This window comes from Battus philenor, unplaced genomic scaffold, assembly GCF_028537555.1.
Source record: "Battus philenor isolate CCGP_79_NKW_IND1 unplaced genomic scaffold, ilBatPhil1.0.hap1 SCAF_25, whole genome shotgun sequence".
In the NCBI taxonomy this organism is placed as follows: Eukaryota; Metazoa; Arthropoda; class Insecta; order Lepidoptera; family Papilionidae; genus Battus; species Battus philenor.
Window position 1 is genome coordinate 9,713,565 of NW_027181688.1, and position 21,574 is coordinate 9,735,138.

General features: G+C 33.8%; 1 protein-coding gene across 2 annotated transcripts in view; it reads right to left on the minus strand.

The window, feature by feature from the left end:
• Positions 1-624: 624 nt before the first annotated feature.
• The window catches only part of LOC137924885 (uncharacterized), an 82,924-nt gene continuing 61,974 nt past the window's right edge, over positions 625-21,574 (minus strand). The window contains exons 3-10 of one of the 2 annotated variants that reach the window (XR_011107617.1): positions 17,770-18,949; positions 11,854-12,031; positions 10,547-10,790; positions 9,709-10,040; positions 8,369-8,589; positions 7,219-7,324; positions 6,958-7,028; positions 1,840-1,923 (exon numbers count right to left, since the gene is read on the minus strand). Coding sequence is in view for 1 of the 2 variants with exons in the window: in XM_068768271.1 (XP_068624372.1) it covers positions 1,803-1,923; positions 7,219-7,324; positions 8,369-8,589; positions 9,709-10,040; positions 10,547-10,790; positions 11,854-12,031; positions 17,770-18,949 (2,382 nt within the window). In the remaining variant the exon portion in view is untranslated. Of the gene's footprint in view, positions 1,924-6,957; positions 7,029-7,218; positions 7,325-8,368; positions 8,590-9,708; positions 10,041-10,546; positions 10,791-11,853; positions 12,032-17,769; positions 18,950-21,574 lie in introns of both variants that reach the window. The other variant, XM_068768271.1, reaches the window with a different exon arrangement.

Below are 21,574 nucleotides of genomic sequence, written 5' to 3' on the forward strand. Positions count from 1 at the left end.
ACAAAATCAAATTATATTATAAAAAAATACAATAGCATCCATGTTTATAGAACCCTATAGTTTTGTCTAACACCGGGCCTTTTTAACGTGATACCATTACTATTTATAAGAATATTGAAAAGATTTTTAAGAGGGATTAACATAGAAGTCAAACCAATACACAGATTTTTAGAGATTTTATTTTGACTTGTTTTGTTTAGCTAAAAAAATCATTCCACTGCAGCTAAGAAATATACTGTGTTGTTTTCGCAAAGATATGCCCGAAATACATTAATAATTTTTTTTTATTAAATATCTCAAGGCTGTACTTTTTGCAATATATTTATTTGGCAAATACAGATCACACATGTGTCAAATTTATAATACTGACATTGACAGCTATCAGATATAATTTGACATATGCCGCGGAAGTGAAAATTTGAATATTGGACCTAAAACAGAATAAATTGAAGAACATAAATAAATTTGAATACGACACCATTGACAGTAGGATTATTGGAGCAGCGATAAATTAATTTTAAAGAAATGTTTTGAATAAACTAACTTTTACTTCACATAGTAAAATATAGCCATAATTATTGCATATTTTAAAAAAATTATTACATGCGCCTGTATTAATGAATTTGTTCTATTATCTATTGTTTTTTTATTCCTGTGGCATTATCCCGTTTCGATATATTTTAAGTTTTATTCAAAATAAGCTTGTTATTACAAAATGTTTTATATCTTGTTGCGCCGAAGCTTTTTTAAAGCTGATATATAATTCAAATAGTTGCCAAAGCCTTTCAAAAATCTGCTATTTTAAATAATTACGAATGCTGTTTCTTTATTATTATTTTAATGACTTTTGTATATTTTTATAATACATTTTTTCTTTATCGATTCGAGATAACACCACGTAGAAATCACGGACGTAGAGAAATTATTTAACATCGAGTTAAATTGTAGAGGATACAGATACAGTTTCTATTGTAAGACCTTATCTAAAAGGACGTTTTAAATTTTGACAGTCTAAGTACGTTTTGACGGAAATTGAAGCAGAGACACTATACTATAAGAAATACCATCATCTTAAATAATTATAATAGAAATATGAAATTTTACTGATTTGTATAGCTTAAATATTACGAACAAAAAGTATGATTTCATGCGAATCGGCAATACAAAATGCCATTGTTTAACTTTATAATGATATGAGATATTTGATAATATATACACAATACTTACGAGTGAAAAATAGTTAATTATATAATGAATTGTGATGACATATTGCACGTAATATATAAATGTTATCGACATATATCTAACCTATTACCAATACTATATACTGTAACAGCTACTCGATGTATAATATGAGCAACTAACCACTAAACCTATGGAACTACATATAGATCGCATAAGTATCAATCAGTTTATTTAAACTCGATTGTTATATAAAAATCTCATAACATACACTTTAAGTGATAGTGTATCCATTAATATATTAAATAGGCTCCCTTATTTAAATCACACCTTGTTGTTTTCATTTAAAAAATACTCACAAAATTATTTTAAAATCGAGTACGATTGTGCGGATTCAAGAAAACATAAAATTCATTATCTGTGGGAATTGATACAATTGGCGCGTAATCTTGACATCTGTCAAAATGTAGAAAAAAAAAACAAATAATACTACGTGAAAAATATTTGCACAAATCATGTCCATTTTTAAAAATACGCTAACAGGACACAGTACGACCACACAAAACTGTCCAAACACACTATCACAATGCCATCGTATTTAAGACCTAACGCCAAGCGTTTCAAAAGTCGTTGTCGCTCGAAGCGTCGTATGTCTCCGATATCTCGATAGGAGGCGGCTGGTAGCGCATATTTGGTGAGACCAGCATCGGCCCGTGAAACGACTGCGACCGCAATACGTTACTGGAAAAACAAACAGTAATAATCAATTAATAAATAATAACAATTAATTTTAAACTTAACCCAGAATTACACAGACCTGTTGAATAACATCATATTCAATACTGTACCATATACATGTCAGAATGCATTACACATTAATGTATTTACATCTCAAAATTTTACTTTTTCACCAAATATATTACCTTGACTAAATATTCACTTACTCAAAAATCTCAAAAACTTGAAACTTCTTAAATACAGACATTAAAAAAATTATTTTTCATATCGTATGTCATAAATTTTTATCTTTCAGAGTGTACACAAGAAAGAATGTAGAATAACAAAATATATGCCGGTGATGTTTTCTAGACTGGACTGATTCTAACTTGCAAGAACATTGAAACATAAATTAGGACTAGAGAGAGACGAATGAACATAAAGACCACACAGATAAGTTGAAAAAGTTCTACGACTTTCAATGAACTAGAAATAAATGCACTGTGAATTAATATACCGTGGAGGTAGGAGCGAAATGTATACCAGCGAAATCTATCTATACCCTACTGAAGGAATTAGGTCTATAAAGAGCGAATATCATCTCATTTCTAGAAAAGACTTTTGAAGGATCATTTTCTGTTTGGTTTTTCTGTCTGGTTGGTAGAGTGAATGATAATGCATTGCAATGTGGCCTTAAACTCAATACGCGCACAGAAATTCCATGGAACTTAAAAAAAAAACCTGTGGACGTCAACAAAAATAAATCAACATTAAAATTTTAAGACCCCCTTCTGCAAAGTACAGGCCTCCAAAGACCGCCACGAGCTGGTCTTGCGGGGCCTGCATCCAGCGACTACCCGCGGTTTTGACTATCGTCTACCAAGACTACAGTAATTGCATTAAAATGTATCTTTATAATAAACTATTTTTCTGACATATATAAATTAAAATTTATTTCCTTTCATTTAAAATCAATGTGATTGAGACATTTATAAATATCGTAATTTTAGTCACTTTTAACATGTTTATTAAAGGAATATGAACCTATATATGGAATAAAAACTCGCCCACGAATGTGCTTGAAAAGCTTGATTTCAGTATTTTAATTGTATTAAATTAAATCTGTTTATTATGAGACACTCTTTTTATATTTATTTGCGCATTGAAGTCAGCTAATAACGCATTTTAGTAGGGGTAGATGGAGCGTCCATTAAACAAAATGCATTTATTTTCACTTATATCTCTTAAAGGTGTAAAATTTTAAGATTTTTTTTTGCTTATTAAAAACTAAGAATGGATTATATAAAATAATATCCACAAAGCTAAGTCACGTGGCGAGGTTCGCTGATAACAAGTGGACACAAATGGTTATAAAATGGACGGGACCACGAGGTACCAGAGCGAGAGGAAGACCTAATGCCAGATGGGCTGATGAGATCGTTGCAACGGCAGGTTACGTGTGGCCCCTAGTTGCCAAAGATATAGAAAAATGTAAAGCTTTGGAGGAGGCTTTTACCCTGAGGGGGTCCATACAAACTTATTCCATACAGAATTATCAAAACTATTATTTAAAATTACTTATTTTAAGTCATTTGTATGGATTAAAATAAAGCTGTATTATTATTATATCCACAAAAGGCATCGCAGGCCACGCATTGTAAAGCAGGGAACAGCTGGTATGTTTATAAATGAATACCTTTTTTGAGTTTACGCTTAATTTTCATATATATATTTAGTGAATAGTAAAGCATTTCTTTTTTTTTTCTTTTAAATTATAAATATGTTTCATGTAATATTAAATAACTGAGAGTATACCAAATAAATAATAAAATTTAAGTGTCAATTTTAAGCCGATAGATGGAGTTACCACGAAATAAAGTATTTGTACTTCTTTAGAGGAATACTCGAGCAGGGAGCTGTTCCTTCTTGAGAACTGAGAGTGATAGAGAAACATACATTCACATATTACTAAATTATGTACAATTTAAAATCCCGAACCTAACGCAATGGCCACGACTAAATCAAAAATGGCGTCCGAATTCAAATCTGCGTTCGAATCTGAATTTTAAATAATTTAAAACAAAAGTATTATGGCCGTAGTGGCCAGGAACACAGAGCTTGTACGCAATATTTTTTCAATGATAATAAATATAATAAATTATTTCAATAAATTATATATGTTATATATCAAAGTCCATAAGTTCCTTCTATTAAGGCATTAGTACAAATTAGTGTCACAGATTTTATTTAGTATACACCAATGTTTCCCAATCTTTTTTGTACCATGCCTATAGATGTAAAAAAGCCGATTTAAAACGTTTAAAACCAAAAGTGGCGGTTTAAAACCCCAAATAAATCTTTTTAAACGGTTTAAAACTCGCCTACTAAAAAATAAGAACAGTGTTTTTACACATCATTATCGACAATACTTGGTCTTGTGTTAGTTACCTATGCAGTTTATACCTATGTAGGTAAGTATATTACATATAAAGTACTATAATTATAAAGAAACAATATTACATACAATAGATTAAAATATGTACCTAAATCATAAAGAAATTGTGGATAGGAGTTTTGACCTTTATTTCCAAGTGGTTAAGGTCTACTCAAAGGTCCACTCCTCAATTTCTGTTCAAAGAGTTTGCCGACAGAGAGCCACCGCCGACTGCTATGCACATGCAATTTTAGGACAGAAATGTCAGTCAGTTTTACAAAAATAGTGGCGCCTCATAAATTTTCATGACTTTCTTGACTATGATGATCATTACGTTGTCGAGTGGAGTGTGTAAGATTAGCCAGTTTTTTTTATTACTTTCAAGAAAAAGTCGGGTACCTAATAATCTAATTTTATAACAGCTCATTACATTTTAGTTATTTAATAATGTTTGGCATATTTGGTACGAGTACCTTTATATTGAACAATTTTAATTTACAATATTGGCAACACTGACATGTCCGCACGCAACACGCTATGTATGTGTGTGTGTGGTGTGGAGTAGGCGAGCTGGCAACGTTGCATCTTGACGTCTCTCCGCGTGAGAAGTGCAAGTGTGTGAGTTTGGTTTTAAACCGAATGAAACTGATTGATAAATCTTTTCAAAATAACCAATATAATTAACTAGGTAATAGTTTTTCAACTTAGCTAGGTAATGTCTACGCTTGGAATAGATAATGTGTTTATATTTAAGAAAAACATAGTCGTCAACACTAAACGTTTAAAATCGAAAAAAATGGGTTTTTTCGGTTTTGTACGGTTTTTTTCGTTTTAAACCGATTGGTTTAATTCGTTTTAAACCGGCCTTACATCTATAACCATGCCCTACTTTTTATTTAAAAATGAATGTGAACCCCCCATATCGAGAGGGGGATACATAGGTGTCATACATAATTTTCAATATTCAAATTTATACATTATTCATTTAAAAAACTTAAATGATAGACTTGACGACGTCAAACATTTAGTTGATATTTTCGTCTCATAAGGCGAAATTATACTAATAATTATTAAAGAATTTGATTTAAATGTCCAGAAGAGAAAAGGGTTATATTCTTGGAAAGTCCATTTTAAAAATGAACCAACCCCCCTTCACAATAAAACTGTCGCCTAGTGAGGCTTGGGCCCAGCGTTGGGAAACACTGATCTACAAATATTTATTTTACAAACATTAACAAATACTTTACAATTATTGTGCTCATATAAGTGCATACACTTGAAGCTTAATGGAAGTTTATATAAGTAGACAGAAGGTATTGTAAAAAAAATTACACAAAATCAAAATTTTTATATTACATTATTTTTATTTTAATTATTCTTAATTATAAAAGTTATTGATGGGCTGAGATCAGATATTCTATTGCATGTTTACCTTAAACCGACAATATGACTTGACATAGAAAACACTTTTGTATCATAAAATATGAAATGTCAGTGAGTGAATGAAACATACAGAAGCTTTTTTCCAATTTATATATTAGCAACTCATCAAAGCCTCTCCATTATTATTATCTAAGTAAACACGCATTCGAATATTTGACCTCGGGTGATGAAACTTATTTTTATAAGTTCATTTTAACGTAACTCGATATAACTTGAGTTTTAACGTTAAAATGGCAGAACTGAATACACTCAAACCTGTGATAGGCGCTGCATAAAAAATGCATTAAAAATCGCTAAAAAGATTATATAAAATATCTTTCGTAACATAATTAAAATGTATGGTTTTATGCGGTCAATATGCACGTTATAAAAAGCTTCACGTAAAAAAACTTAAAAAATCTTACGTAATAACAAAATTCTATAGCCATTATATTTGGTAATTTGAATAAACTAACTTTCTTTTCGTAAATTGATTCAAAATCGCTTCCATCACTTGAAGATAAGTACATGGCAGTCTTTTAAACTTTTTATCTGTTATAATGTAGTGAATTATCGGTTTTTACAACGACTTGATTCACTAGACGCTTTTACTGTACCCGGCTATAAATATTGCACATCGACCTTTGGAAAGAGACAATCGGCGAATTTTAACTTGGTAAACCATTATCTCTGTCCTACACTACCTATGTGACATTTTGTCAGTTGTGCGACAGAGACAACGCTCTACAAAGCCAAAATTAGCCGATTGCCTCTTTCGAAAGGTCGATGTGCAACATTTATCGCCGGGTACTGTATGTCTTTGTAGCGATATTTAATCATAACAACTTTGTTAATAATGTTCGAATTTTTAAAAATTATTTTATACCTCACCAAAAAAAAACGCACATAAAAAATTGCACCTAAACAGGTTTCAGTTGTATAAGAATTAAAACATAATAATGATTTGGCTAAGCCTTTATTTGTAGTAATGATATTTTAATAATCTATCATTAGTAAAGTATAAGTACAAGTTATCCAATTAAATGATTCAAAATGGCGTAAGCGTATGAGCCAGCCTTTAATATGTAACCCCATAAGCAATTTGTAAGTAACAGGTAACCTTAAGTTATAAATGCACCAAGCGAATATTGAAGCTGAAGTGAAAAGTGCCAATCATCCCCCGAGACGCCATCTTAACTGACCTTACAAAACAAGATGGCCGCCCTCATGTCACTTTAGCCAGAATTGCATGCATTTTGACGTCTGTCACGCTCTAGAATTTACAAATAGGAGAAAAATTTTGGTTATTCAAATCACTATTTTAAACACACAACAAACAAACATATACATCATACATTTAATTACATATGATCAAAATAAAAATAAATAAAATACAGATAATATAAAAACAAATATATATAATGAAATAGATGATAAATATATATGTTTTTGTAAATACAGACCTGGCCGTCTTCGGAGTGACCTTACTAGTTTTCCCAAGCGCTGCCGCCTTTCTTGGATCGTACGATGCTCTCCGTTTCCACTTCTCTAATTCTTGTTTCTTTTGTTCTGTCAAACATTAATTATTATGACATAATATGATGATTCGAAAACATTAGTATACGAAATATGTTACATTAATTTATATTTTCTATAAGAATGCGACAGGCCAATAATTTTTGACAGTACAGATATGTAGAGACATATAGTAGCAATAATTAATTTCAATATGTATTAATCTGAATTTTAAAAAATCATACATTATCTATTATTTCTGAAACCATTAATTATTAGATCTAGTAAGAAATATTTTAATCGACAGGAAATGAGTTCTTTTTTGCATCTATAACTGACTATATAAGTAAAAATAAGTACTACCTATATAAGTAAAAATATCAATATAGTTAAAGTTAAGTCCTTTAATTTACCAAAACAAAAGTTCTAAGAGAAACCTCTACATAATAATATGTGATAAAATATTTAAATACAACTTATGAGTACAGTACCCGGCGATAAATATTGCACATCGACCTTTAGAAAGAGACAATCGGAATGAATGAAGCCGAAATTAGCCGATTGCCTCTTTCCAAAGGTCGATGTGCAGTATTTATTGCTGGGTACTATATATAGGCAGGTTGATAGGTATAAGAGCTTTAAAGGTATTAAAATATAGATCACTTGCTACCAATTAATGTATGGTACACCAAAAATCAACATAATAATAATACAATAATAAAAATTGTTTTCCAAACTCTGATTATTTTATATTACAATTAATTATTGTTTACTATCTTTCTCTGCAGACTTTGTACTGCCAAAATTATTGCATGTCACACTGCAATAAAGTTTCAGAGCGATTATTTAAAATTTTGATTGGATATAGGTGTAAAATGTTAAAAACTTTATGTTTAATTTCATTTTAAAACAGCTACTGTTAAGTTTCTAGCCGGATTTTCTCAGATGATCAACAATACTGCTTATAATATTAAAATAATTGAGGACTTCATTTATCCAAGTTAAATTATATTTTTACATCTAAAGTCTTTTAGAACTGGGCCTTTATTCCATTAGTCTGTCTATAGTTATAAAGATAGAAAATATAACAAGCCTTACCCATCTCATAATGCTGAGCAGAACCCTTGCTCACAGCCTTGTCCGTGTGGTTCAACACACCAACGTATGTCTTGCTGGGGTCCCGTCTCAGGAAGTTCTTGGGCGAGCTCTCAGATTTGTACTTGGATATGTCCATGTACCTAGGCTGGATCTCTTTGGGCCGCTTCTGCTGTTGGCTTATCGAGGTGGTCGACGATGACATTGAATAATCACCGCTGTACCTATATAAATAAGATTCAATTTTTATTACCATATCTGGGCAATATGGTAACGGTTTGACTTCCAAGCAATTTATGCAAGAACACACGAAGACTGTGGGACATATTTTGACTTGATGTCGTCATATGAAACACTCATTTAGACAAAAATCAATCAATTTTAATAATTCTTTTCGTACAGATTTTCCGTTGAATTAAAATATGTTTTGGGTGTACCATCGTGAGGGGGTTGTACATCTAGATCCAGAAGATTCCAAAAAAAAAATTTTTGCTTTAAAGAACACATCTATCGAAGTTTTATTTGTAAATGTTGGTGTTTCTTCTATTTCTGAACATGAAAATATGACAGAAGACTGACTTTGAATCGTAGGTCTATTTCTTTGATGATTTATAATAATGCTAGGCATCACTACTTGCATCCATTCTTTCACCATCCTTAAAACTGCTGGCAATCGAATCAATCTCCAAATAAAAAGCCCGTGATATAATTATTTTAAAAAATATATATAAAAACGGCAAATTTTTTTTTAGAATGACTCGTGTTTTATAAGTGAGGCCAGACTACATTTACTGCCATTGAGCTACAAAGACATACTGAAACGGTGCGATTTTCAAAACAAAATAACACAACCCTTTTTGATATAGGAAAAATTTAGATTCATTGAGAGTTTTTGTTACAATAACAGAATAATGATAAATAACCCATGAATAATCTACAACATATGTGAACACAATTGATTCAGACCTTTATGTCCAAAAGTTTTGATATTAAGAACGAATTATAATCGATCTGTTACGATTTAAGTTTATCAAACCTTTTTTGTCGTAGACCATTTTCAAAATTTAGCTTGATGCAGAGGACACTCTGCGGGCACATTTCTACCATACTCTCAAAACTTGGAAAAAAAAATGTGAAGCGAACATATATATACTTTCTACTTACAGTCGAAAATGTTACCAAAACCAATATTTAAGTCCTTCATTATCAAAAATAAATAAACCTTGTACCTCCCGCCTACGAATTTTAACCCTAATCTTGTCTGCCCAACGTCTCTCGTCGAGTCTCTCGTAAACCACTGCTGACCTGGACCACTTTAAGAAGTAAGGATTTAGATATTATACCTCTGTTTAGCTTGTGCCGTCCCTTTCTTCCCCGCCTGGTGCCTCATAACCACAGGTGCACTCTCCGTCCCGCTCTCTCCTTCTGTATCACTGGTGCCTGTTGTAAGCGAATTCTTCTCATGACTGAATATCGAGGAGTTCCTCGGACTACTCCCATTAGTGGTAGAATTCGTATCACTGTCTAGTATAAAAGTCTTTCTCTTGTCAACAGCCGAGTCGTCTCTTCTCGGAAGGAAGTCAACGTTCTCTTTTGTTGGAGTGATGTCTTCTACTATGTATGTCTTTCGCTTGTCGGCATCTTTGCGTTTTGATTTTTCTGAAGGTTGATTCACCTGTAATAAAAGAATAAAAAGGGTTTTTTTCTCTTGAATCCTTTGACCTTATTAAACAGGATGATTGGTTATAGACATAAAATCTTTAAAGGTGTTAGCTCATTTGCCAGAAAAAATATTTAAGGCTTTTACACTTATTTCCAATCTAGCCTTGTATAATAAAGTGATCATTCTGAAATTTGTCACTTTAATTAAACTTATGGCAGTATAAAGTCTGCAGGGATGCAGTAAACATTAATTAATTTAAATATGCAGTAATCCAAATTTTGAAAACACGCCTTCTTACTGTCTCATTACGTTATTTTTTATTTCTGAAGCCATTGACTTTTAGATAGGGTGTACCATACAATAATTGACATCAGCAAATGAGCTAACAATCAACCCTTTTAAGTTTTTACATCTATAACCAATCACCCTGTATATAATGTGTCAAAAAATGACCATTTCTAATACCTAGTATTACAAGTAGTATATGGAAATAAAATAAAAAAATAAATAACACTCACCTGAAAACTAGTAACGTAATTTCTAGAAAGCACCACGTCATTAGTCAACGCCTGCCTCCTTAGAGTCTCCCTGCTGAAGTCCTTCGGCCTCAGATCCAGTATGTCAGAGTGGGTGGACGTGATCATCGGGTCAATCGGCAGGGTCGTGAGCATCTGGTCGTCCTCTGACGAGTAATCCAGCGTCTCCAAGTCAGCAATGTTGGTTGTGTGGAAAGATTGAGATCGGTGAACTGGTGAGGAATGGCTGGAAATAATGTATTTTTTTAATTAAAAGAAATATATTTATATTGAGGCCTAGAGGCCTAGACTCAGACTGTTTTTACACTTTAATTACTGAATTATAATATGAGCAGGCTTTAAATGGAATAGCCAAAATCATGTTCATTAAATGACTAGACCAAAAGGCGTAATATGCCGTTCTTTTAGTCTAGAACAATAAATTGTAAATTTTTTGAGCCTTTTCTGCCCTATTAATTTTTACGCGGTATATAAAAATTTCAATGGAATTGTCGACGTAATGAATACAAAAATAATAGGTAGGGTCTCCTATCTCAGCTACCTAGACATATACAATGCATCAGATACAACAGTGATCGCAAAAACAAATCACCGGCAACATGGTAACTCAACTCTTAACGACTGCACGGTAGTAGTAGCAAAATCACTTTTTTCACTTAATTATTTAAGTGAAAAAAGTGATTTTGAACCAGTTTACTATAAAAAAAGTTCTTGTATTTCCAGACTGTTTCAGTGATAGTTTTGTTTTATTAACTTAATTTTTTACAAGGTAATTTAAAGACATTATATGGGATTGTACATATTTTATTTACTATAAAATCATTTCAGGTGAAATACTCAATTACTCTCTCAAGTTTAATTATTTTTAGTTACGAGTAGTACCTATGTGGTACCCTCCCTCGGATGGACAGCGTTCGGGAAAGACGAAACCTCTTCTTACCGAAAATAATTTTAAAGACGAAGGTTTTCGACCAATGCGTGCCGGTGATGATAGACTAATCCGAGACGTGGTCACTTACGAGCTTCATGAGAAGGCTCCAGGGCCTATGCTCGATCTTTCGCTGCGAGATCTAATCAGGAATGAGGTGATTCACAGAGGAACTAAGATCACCGATGTAGATCGAACAATTGCTAGTCTGTAGTGGCAGTAGAAGTCTGAAGGACATATCAGTCGTGCAAGAGATAGCCGTTGGGGCCGGAAGGTTTTTAAATGTCGAACACGAGCCGGTAGACGCGTAATGGGTAGACCGCCCCATCCGCGTCCATCGGCTAAAAAGAAGAAGAAGTACCTGGGTGAGCTAAGGTCGTCCTTATTGCACTCCTGCCGCCTAGCCATCTGCTGTCTCTTTTTGCCCTCCTGCGCCGCTTTCATTGGATCGTAAGAAGATCTCTTCTTCCAGTTGGAGAATTCGACTTCCTTCGTAGCGAGGGCCGAGGACGATCGATGCTGGCTGGGTTTCTTTTGACCTGGAAATACATTAAAATTACCTTTATATTGTATATAATAAAATAATCTAAAATTCTTTATTTCAAACATTATTTTAAATTTCATATCAAACACGATTGGTAACACTTCCAAACCAATATGAATAAGCATAGTTTTTTTCATAAAACAAAAAAATATCGTGTACAATAAATCATTTTATTAAAAACATAAACATATACAAAATATATAAAATGTTTTTGTAATAAATTATTGTTTATTGTTAAGATTTTAATTTGTGAAACAAAATAACGAACCCAGAAAAAGTTTTATTTATTTATTTTTTCTACTGGACTACATCATATCAGCGGATAGTCGACCATTGTAAGGCATAGTCCTTCCCCAAAGATCAACTCGATGACTGGTCTACGGCTGTCCATATTAAGGGACTTCCCTTGATTAATATTAATAAATAAATCTATCAAGACAGTTCATGAAGTTTCGTATATATCGTGATGCATTTTTCCACAACAAACAAAAACCAATATATTCAATAAATAGCTTTTGACTCGACAAAGTTTATTAATGCAACCTTTTTTATGGCCCCGTCGATTTAGGTCTCTCGTTCTCCCCTATAGTATTTATGGGACAGAGCATACTGGGCATTAATCGGGTAATTTCGACTTCGTACAGCACTATCTCTGTTCCACAATACTTATGTGATGTATTGTCAGTCGCTGTATTTCGTGTGACAGAGATAACACTCTACGAAGCCGAAATTAGCTGATTGTCTCTTTCCAAAGGTCGATGTGCAATATTTATCGCCGGAAACTGTACAATCTTTTTATTTTTTTTTACAAAATCTTTTATATCTTCAACTTAATTTCTACAATTTATCTAGCATTTCATAGCATACTTTTTTTTCTTTCACACTTCACCTTACTTCCATCACCTCGTAACTCAACCATTACAAATCCCGGTATTGTAAATATTAACATTTTTGCTTTGCTAATTGATATCCTTAATTAATATATTTATTTAATTTCACATTATATCACAATTAAACTATTTTGCTTATTCACATAACTTTCTGTTTTATTTATTTCATGTTTGCCACTTGTATGTTACCTAATTCTAAATACAAAATAAAATTATTTATTTATTTAATCTGTGGTCCCGTACATATAAGAATATAAGCAATAATAAATATAGATGCACAATACAAATTTCGAAGTGCAAATTATTACTAAATAGAAATAATTTTACCATAGTAGACTTAAAAGAAAAAAAAACGAAACCAATAATAATGTACTATGACATTGCGTACCTAGTGTATATATTAAGTGTTTGTAGTATGTGTTTGATAATTCTATAATAATTATATATAGCATAAAGCACACAGTAGGTATTATATACACAAATAAACAAAATCGGAGTGTCTGTTTGTAACATTAAAATAAATGCTTCTTACTGCAAGCATATTAATATACATGCGTACATATACCAAAGTAACTTTTTTTATATTTTATCCGTCGGTTTGATCAAGCTAATCTCTGAAATGGCTTTGTCGGGGGGATTTATACTGGCAGAATGCTGATGTAATAAGGGGTAACCTAGGCTAGTATTATTTTAGAAAAATTCTTTAAGGAAAAAGACTAATATATAGAAAATAAACAATTTTTTTTAATTCCACGCGGCCAAAGTCGCGGGTACAGCGTAGTGTATATAGCATATAAGTTAAAAGTGATGACCGGATGCGATACACGCATCTAGTTGACTCTCTGTGACCTTGATATTTTAGTGGTCTACCTAATGGTGGATCTACCCTCGCAGTTCGTCTACCGTCTAGTGATCGTCACTCGAGAACCTAACCGGTCGCCGTTGCCACCGAAAGCACGAGCGATATGTTGCGCTTACTGAAACTTTAGAGGAGCAACTCATCGAGCTATGTCGGTGAATTACTTGGTGTCGCTTTACATCAGGGGTGAGCAACCTTTTTACTCGACGAGCTAATTTAAATTTTAAAATTGTTTGCCGGGCCGAACATAAAATACCACTTATTTATAAGCTAAAATTATATATATGTGGAATCGAACGTAATAACATGCGTGAATAGGAAAGTCAGATGGTGCAAGCGAGAGTCGTGTAAGAGGAAGGGAGACTGACGACGGTTGAACGACGAAGGAGCGTGCGCAGTTTAAGTTAGGAGTTCTTTTTAAAACAAATTTTTGTGCCCCACGAAAGACTTTTTAAATTCAATCCCTGCATCCCGATTACCACACATATCACAAATATTAAAATAAAAAAGTAAAAATTAAAAAAGTAAAGCTTTTATTTACAAATTCAATAGAAAAAAAATGCGCTGACTCGCCGCGTTCTTATTGCATGTTTGAAAAATTCGCTATGCAACTAACTAACACGATACAAACTATTTCATTTTAGTATGTATGCTATTTCAACTTTATTAATTTTATGACGATATATTGATGTGAAAAAGTCAATTAAATAAATTCAATTTTCGAAATGCTTACAGGACCGCAAAAAATTGTTAAAAGACCCGCAAGCTGCCGGCGGGCCGAGTGTTGATCATCCCTGTTTCACATAATTATAAACATTTTTTTTCGCAATTACATCTTAAGTACATTAAAAGATTGTTATCTATTTAATTTCTTGTTGAAATAAATCCTTTAATAAAACACACTTGTCTTATTCACTTTGTACTTATGACACCCACGACAATCTTGTCACGACCAGCCGACTTCCTCGACGTTCATTATACGTGGAACACACAACAAAAGGATGCCCGTTGTAAGTCATGACTTCCGGCACATTATCCAGACCTATGAACTACACCGTGTGTGTGGTCACAGCGCTTGTGCAACCTTTGGGTTCGAAAGATTCTCGAGTGGCCCTACTAGTTGGACCGTGACATATGTTAGGTCGCGGTAAGTCACTGGTTGCGGGCAGAGCAGGACTGTCACCGTGGCGATTTTTGAGGAAGGTATATGCCTTGCATTTAGATATGCATCAAAGGTAAATAAGGATAATAAATAACAGTTTGATCATCATTAATTTAACCGTTGCACATCCACGGATGGATATAAACCTCTCCCATAGATTTATAATAGGACCGGTTGAAAACGGCATGCATCCAGCGTCTTCGATCCTCACAAAGCCGGACGCTGTGCTTGCCGACAAAAAGTAAAGGAAAATCTATGATAAAGAAAAAAAGTTATAACATTAAAAGAAAATAAAAACTATAAAGCAGAATTGACATAAATATAGATAAACAATATATATATTAAAAAAAAAGCAGTCTAGAAGCAAATGGTGAAGAAAAAGAGGCTATGTATAAAAAGTAAAAGAATGAAAGACTTTATGAAGAAAAAAACGAGAACGAGTGAGAGATATTGAGGTGGACAAAAGAAGAATAAGGAAATAATAAAAAATGAATAAATATTTTTGCTAAAAAATGTGAACCTAAGACAGGGGTTGTACGAGAAGTCCCCAATAGCAGGAGTCACAAAAAAACCGGTTTTATAGCCTATAGGCAAAGTCTATATCCAACAGTGGGCGTGTCACAACTAACATAATAATGATGTTGTGATTAACAACGACAAAATAATCCTATTTAATACGTCCCAGAAACCTAAAAATGACTATTAAGAAATCTTCCAATTAAGTATGTTATTTTATATTCTATTACTTAAGGGCTCTGACGAAATACGTGGTCACAGCAACGATTACTCGACGCCTCTGTAGAAACGGGGTCAACTTAAATCGACAAGTAGTGCTGCGCCTACCCTTGTCTTTGGTCTTTGTATTTTAATACCAAAATAAATATTAGCATACCGACAGAACAATCAAAAATAAAAACTTAATTTTACACAGGGTGATTGGTCATACGTGTAAAATGGTTTTAAGGCTTGAATAAGGCTTGTGATGTCGAATAATCTATAGTACATCCTGCACAAAATTCCATACTTTCAGAATTAAATAATAACGTATTAATAATATAGTGAAAAAAAAGCGTTTCCGAAATTCGTATTAATGCAATAAATATTTTTTTATTTATTATCTGTCCCTGTAGACTTTTAACTGCTAAAAGATTTGGCCAGTCTCATTCCGATAGTTTTACAGAGTGATTGAAAATAAGTGTAAAGCTTCATTTAAACTCTGTGTTTGGCACTAATCGGTGTAACATAACTCCTGAAGATGCCCCGTGGAGGGGTGAAACACGTGTTAAGTAATTTGGCGGTGGCGGTTGTGTGATTCGTATTGTTTGCCGCATACGCATTTATAAGCGGGCTGGCGGGCGGTGCATTTGTTGCATGACTACCACTGCATGCGCGGAAGTGGTGAAATATTGGTCCTTTTCTTACTTAGGATGGACTTCCGCAAGGTAACGCCTGATTCCATTAAATATTCATTTAAAGCCTTTCGCTAACACATATACTCCATACATTCAAGACTAAATCTTTTACACGTGTAACCAATCGCCCAAGTTTTGTTAAAAAATAGTATAATGTAATGTTATATTTGTTCAGGGGAATAACTGGCATGTAACACATTTTTATTTTATTAAATATTAAGATTAATTTTAATATGTACCATAATATAGTTTTCTATAAAATTATTAAATTATTATTTTTTCTTAAACAAAAATAGTTATACCAGTTTATTAGTACAATACCAGAGAAGGTGAAAGCACATCACTAGTAACCGGTAGATCACAATCACTGCGGTCATTGGAGGCAACGCTTTGCGACGGAACGAATCATTTGAACGGGCGCCCAGACGAATCGGCTGTCATGAAACAAACATGCCTATTGTCTATGTTTCTATTGCCTTGTGTCTATTGCTTTGTCGATTACACGCGTGGCTTTTAAAATTCGCTGTCAGCTAAGTAAATCGAAATTCCTTCACTAATCTGGTGAGGGAAATGATGACTGGCCATGCGCTGCTCGTATCAAGCAACTTCCCGCGATTGTTATCGGTTTATCTAATGGGGGAATACCCTCGGCACGTCTACCGGTACTTGATCGCTTTTCTAGTACCTTTCGGCCCCAACAGTGGGTTGCACAAGCGATATGCCCCGCCCACTAACACTTTAAGAAAGTCACAAATATCTGTCGAACCACTAAACGTTGTAAAACATACTCGAGGGTTTACTTAGAGATTATGGCTTAGAATATATTACAGGTTCGATTCCCGGCAAACGTTTTCTACCAACGGCTAGAACCCTGACCGGCGCTACTGTAAACAAAATCCTTGCATTCTCTTTCGTTTCGCGTGTTTACTGAAAATGGCAACACTGACCCTGTTGGCAATATATTTCATAGGTCACTGTTAATTATTTACAAATAAAACATGGTTAATTATCGTTTTAATAAAATATTAATTAATTCACATTATTTGTTTAAGTATATATTTTTAACAAAGCCTATCGGAAAGAACAAATATTAAATTCGTCGTTTTATTGACAAACTAGATTGTAGAAGTGGACGTGAAAATGCGACTATTTGCGGGGTGATCACTTTATTTAATATATATATGACATATTCAAATTATTTTTAACATAAAAGCTGATTTGCCCCCCCTGTGGTGCGTGGGCCCTACATTCGGAAACAGCGGTCTATTTCGAAAAGAAATCCCGAGCATAGCCATCTCCATATCTCGTATATTACGTATAAATACATAAATACAACCTTAACATGTTGATGTATGTAATTATTGCACCCAAATAACTAATAAAAAATAATTGTATCCAAATAACACGTACCTTTATCCTGTAGTTTAGGCTGCAGCTCCCTCGTAGATGACCTTGATTTGGTTAACCTACTCATCACCGCCTGCCTTGTTGGATCCGATATCCTCCTACTCTGATGACTTGAGGGTTTATTCCTCTCCTCCTTCGACAACGGCGGTTCCGACATTCTGGAACTACGGTCCTTTGCACCGACCCTTCCAGTGTTCCTCACCAACCCCGGGCCAAACTTCCGTTGCATTTCCGGAGTGTTTGGACATCTGGGAGAATTCGCTGGTGCGATTGACTTCAAATCAGGCGAACCTATTCGTCCCCTATGCCCAGGCCTCTTAAACCTTAAATCTTGTGATTTATTGTATGAAGGTGTATCAGATTCATCGGATAAATAATCATCCTTGTACTCCTCCGAGTTCCCGCTGGACCTCCTCGATGTTATCCTGGCATCTATATAGTTGTTATTCCTATTAACCGTACTGAAGGAACTTGAGCGTTTGATTGATACGCCAAAAGCGGCATTATTGCTAGGACGGACGGGTTTGAATTGCTTGCTTGTGTCACTGTAGAAGCGCTGATGAGACTTCTTGGCGTCTCCTTGGCAACGCGTTTGGTCGATCCGTGGATAGAGCTTAGCGTCTAGTGCGTTGCTCTTAAGCACCGCCTTGAGACACACCGCTGGGTTCGCGTTCTTCATGTCATTGTACTCGGAGGAGTGCTTTGTTTCTGTGACTTTGTGTCGCGCGTGTCTGTGGGGCGATGGCTTGTAGTGGGGCTTGTTGGACAGTGTTTTATCGTCAGAGCTATTGCTGCAAAGCCCTCGGTCTGATGATGGACTGTTCATGTTGGAATCTGGTCGCCTATCAGTCTCCAAGGAACGTGACGCCGTGTTGAGGAGTATCTTAGTGCTATCGGGCTTATTTGACCCGGTGATAACGTAATGACCGGGACTTCTGAGCGGACTGCTGTCTCCGGACGTATCCTTTCGTCTGAGCCGGTAATTTAAGGAGTTGGATCTACTGAGCTGGGACAGTGGGAGACGGGAGACGGCCGTCTTCTCACTGATGAGGCTTGATGTAAGCTGGGACGGAATATTGGAGAAATTGTTCGTTCTGGAAGACTGCAGCTTCGCTTGAAGGTTGGTGATGGCATTTTGAGTTTTAAGTAAATAGGACTCTGTATCCTGTTGTGGTATTAGATCCTGCAACAAAAGAAAGGTGTATGTAAGTAAGTGTAGCGATGAAAAATTCCAGTTAAGTCTTTTTGTCACATAGACATCTTTCAAAATTTAACCGATCCCGGTGTTATTCTAGACGTAACAAATAGTAATTTTTGATTACAGTAATGCGTACAGATTTATTTAAACCAGAGGTGCTCGAACTTTGAGAATCTCTGATTTAACACGTGACAGGAGGAACCCTTGCAACTACATTTCTACCATATTCAAAAAACTCTGCAAAAATCCGAAGATTAGATCTAAATATTTAAATTTGTATTTCGGCTAAGTTCCAACCACGATTTAAATTTTCGACAAAAAAAAATTGAGAATCGATTAGTTAACTAATTGGTTGTGCTGTGAGTGGGTGTCAAAAAAGTGAAGTAGGCTAATAAAAAGTTCATTCCATCGACAGCTTTAGTTTTTTTGATGTTCACTGACTATCTGAACTAACCATTCGGAGTCATCATCACATCACATCACAATTAGACGATAGACGCCCATTGCAAGGCATAAGACTCGCGCAAAAGTAACCACGATCCCGGGTCTCGTCAATTTGGAGTTTTGACCTTTGGAGTTGGATTTTTGACCGGTCAAGAGTAAATTCGTGATGCGTTTTTTTCACATCGCTGTTGTTTACTCTATTGGCGACCATACAGTGTAATTGTTAATCCATATAACACAAGCTATTTCTCTCGCTTATAACACCCACCAAATCTTTTGTTTTAAATATATTCAATAAAAAAACAACGACACAACGTAATGTAGAATCTTTCAATGAAACACGCGGATGCTTTATCTGATTGTCCGCGTGATTACGAAAGAAAAGAGCGACTCTGATATTAGACTACCAAAATATCAAAAAAGAAATATAAAAGCATCTGATAGAGACGACGATTTGAAAGAAGAGAGGAACGAACATGATATTACACTAGATTTTCCGGATAAGTAAGTGACCACGTTTTAGAAAAAATAATGCGTAGAGTAGATTCTTCAAAGAGAAAACAAAGCTATACTAGATATATTTATAAAAGCTGTTAGGTAGGTAAATGGGCAATTGTTATACTGCTATAAAATAAATATTAAGTTGAATAATAAATAAAGTTTATTTTTATCGAAGTTAAAGTTTATTTATTTGTATTAATTACGAAATAGTAGCCGGTGACATGAGATAAATTTTCAGTAAAATAGCCGGTCAACAATGTGTTATAAATGATTTGTTCATTCATTGCGGACGAAAACTGCGCTATTCAAGTCTCGACACGTACTAAATATGGAAAATGCAAGTTTTTTCAAACAACAGTTCTTAAAAGCTTCTTAAAATATTATCAGTCTCCATTGATACGTACATACTCCCTACTTACAATTTGTGAAACGCCATTATTTAGTCACGCCAAAGAGGAGAATGGACGAGGTCGAACGGACCGTAGTTTTAAAAATTGGACATTGTTAGGGCACTAAAAACGAACAAGACGGCAATGTTTTAAAAAAAATAATCAATATTTAGTTGATTTCAACTTAGTTTTAAATAGTTTACGATTTAAATTAGTAAATACTTTAAGAGACTCAAACACAGTAACATGCAAGTACGTGAGCAAAAATTTCGGAAATTTTGAAAGTAAATATAAAAACAAAGGCACGGACGCTAATGTCTGTGAAATATAGATCCTAATGATAATTATAAAAAATCATGTAAAGTAGACTGTCGAATCTCCCGTGATTCTCTATAAGTAAGGTAAGATTTGACCCCTGAGCTACGGGTCTAAATGGTGACACGAGTTAAAAAGAAATTCTAAAATATTTTGCATCCTTGTACAATTAGCCTTACATAATATAAATTACACACCCGTAAAATTTCGATATCTCAATTACATAACACCATTGAATTGGTAAATTATTTTATTATGTTTTCAAATTGTTACAATTAAATTTTATCGATTTTAATCAAGTGTTATTTTCTTAAGGCGTATGCAAATTCATATCGGAAGTTGATTTTTAATGATCCGACATATTGAAACTGTTCCATTTTTAATTTTTATGTCACGCGTATCACAAATGTGATAATTCGATCCTTTCACATCCGAAGTAACATATTATTATCATATTTTAAAAGAGAACTTCCTTCCGTAATTGCTGTTTTGCATATTTTTAACGGAAGCGAATAGAAAATAAATATAAAAGCAAATACACCAATATACAGGATGATTTGTTATAGATGTAAAAGCTTTAAAAGGATGAATGTATTTGTCTGCAAAATGCTTTATAGATTTTACACCTATTTCCAATCACTCTGTATATATTAATCACTCTGAACTTTATGTAAATACGACAGGCCAATAATTACTATCAGTACAAAGTCTGTTGGGAAATATAGTAAACAAAAATTAATTTTAATATAAAGTATTTTGATTTTTTATTCCTTATATTACTATTAATTTTTTAATTAAAACCACGGGAGTACGGAAGACCAGTGCGATGCGGTACATACGTATTCTCAAGCTAAATCTTTTCGTTTGCACACGTCCACAGGCTAAAACATAACACAGACACATACATCCATGGATACCAATAACAACTAAGAAATTTTTTGTATCTATTTACTATTAGTAT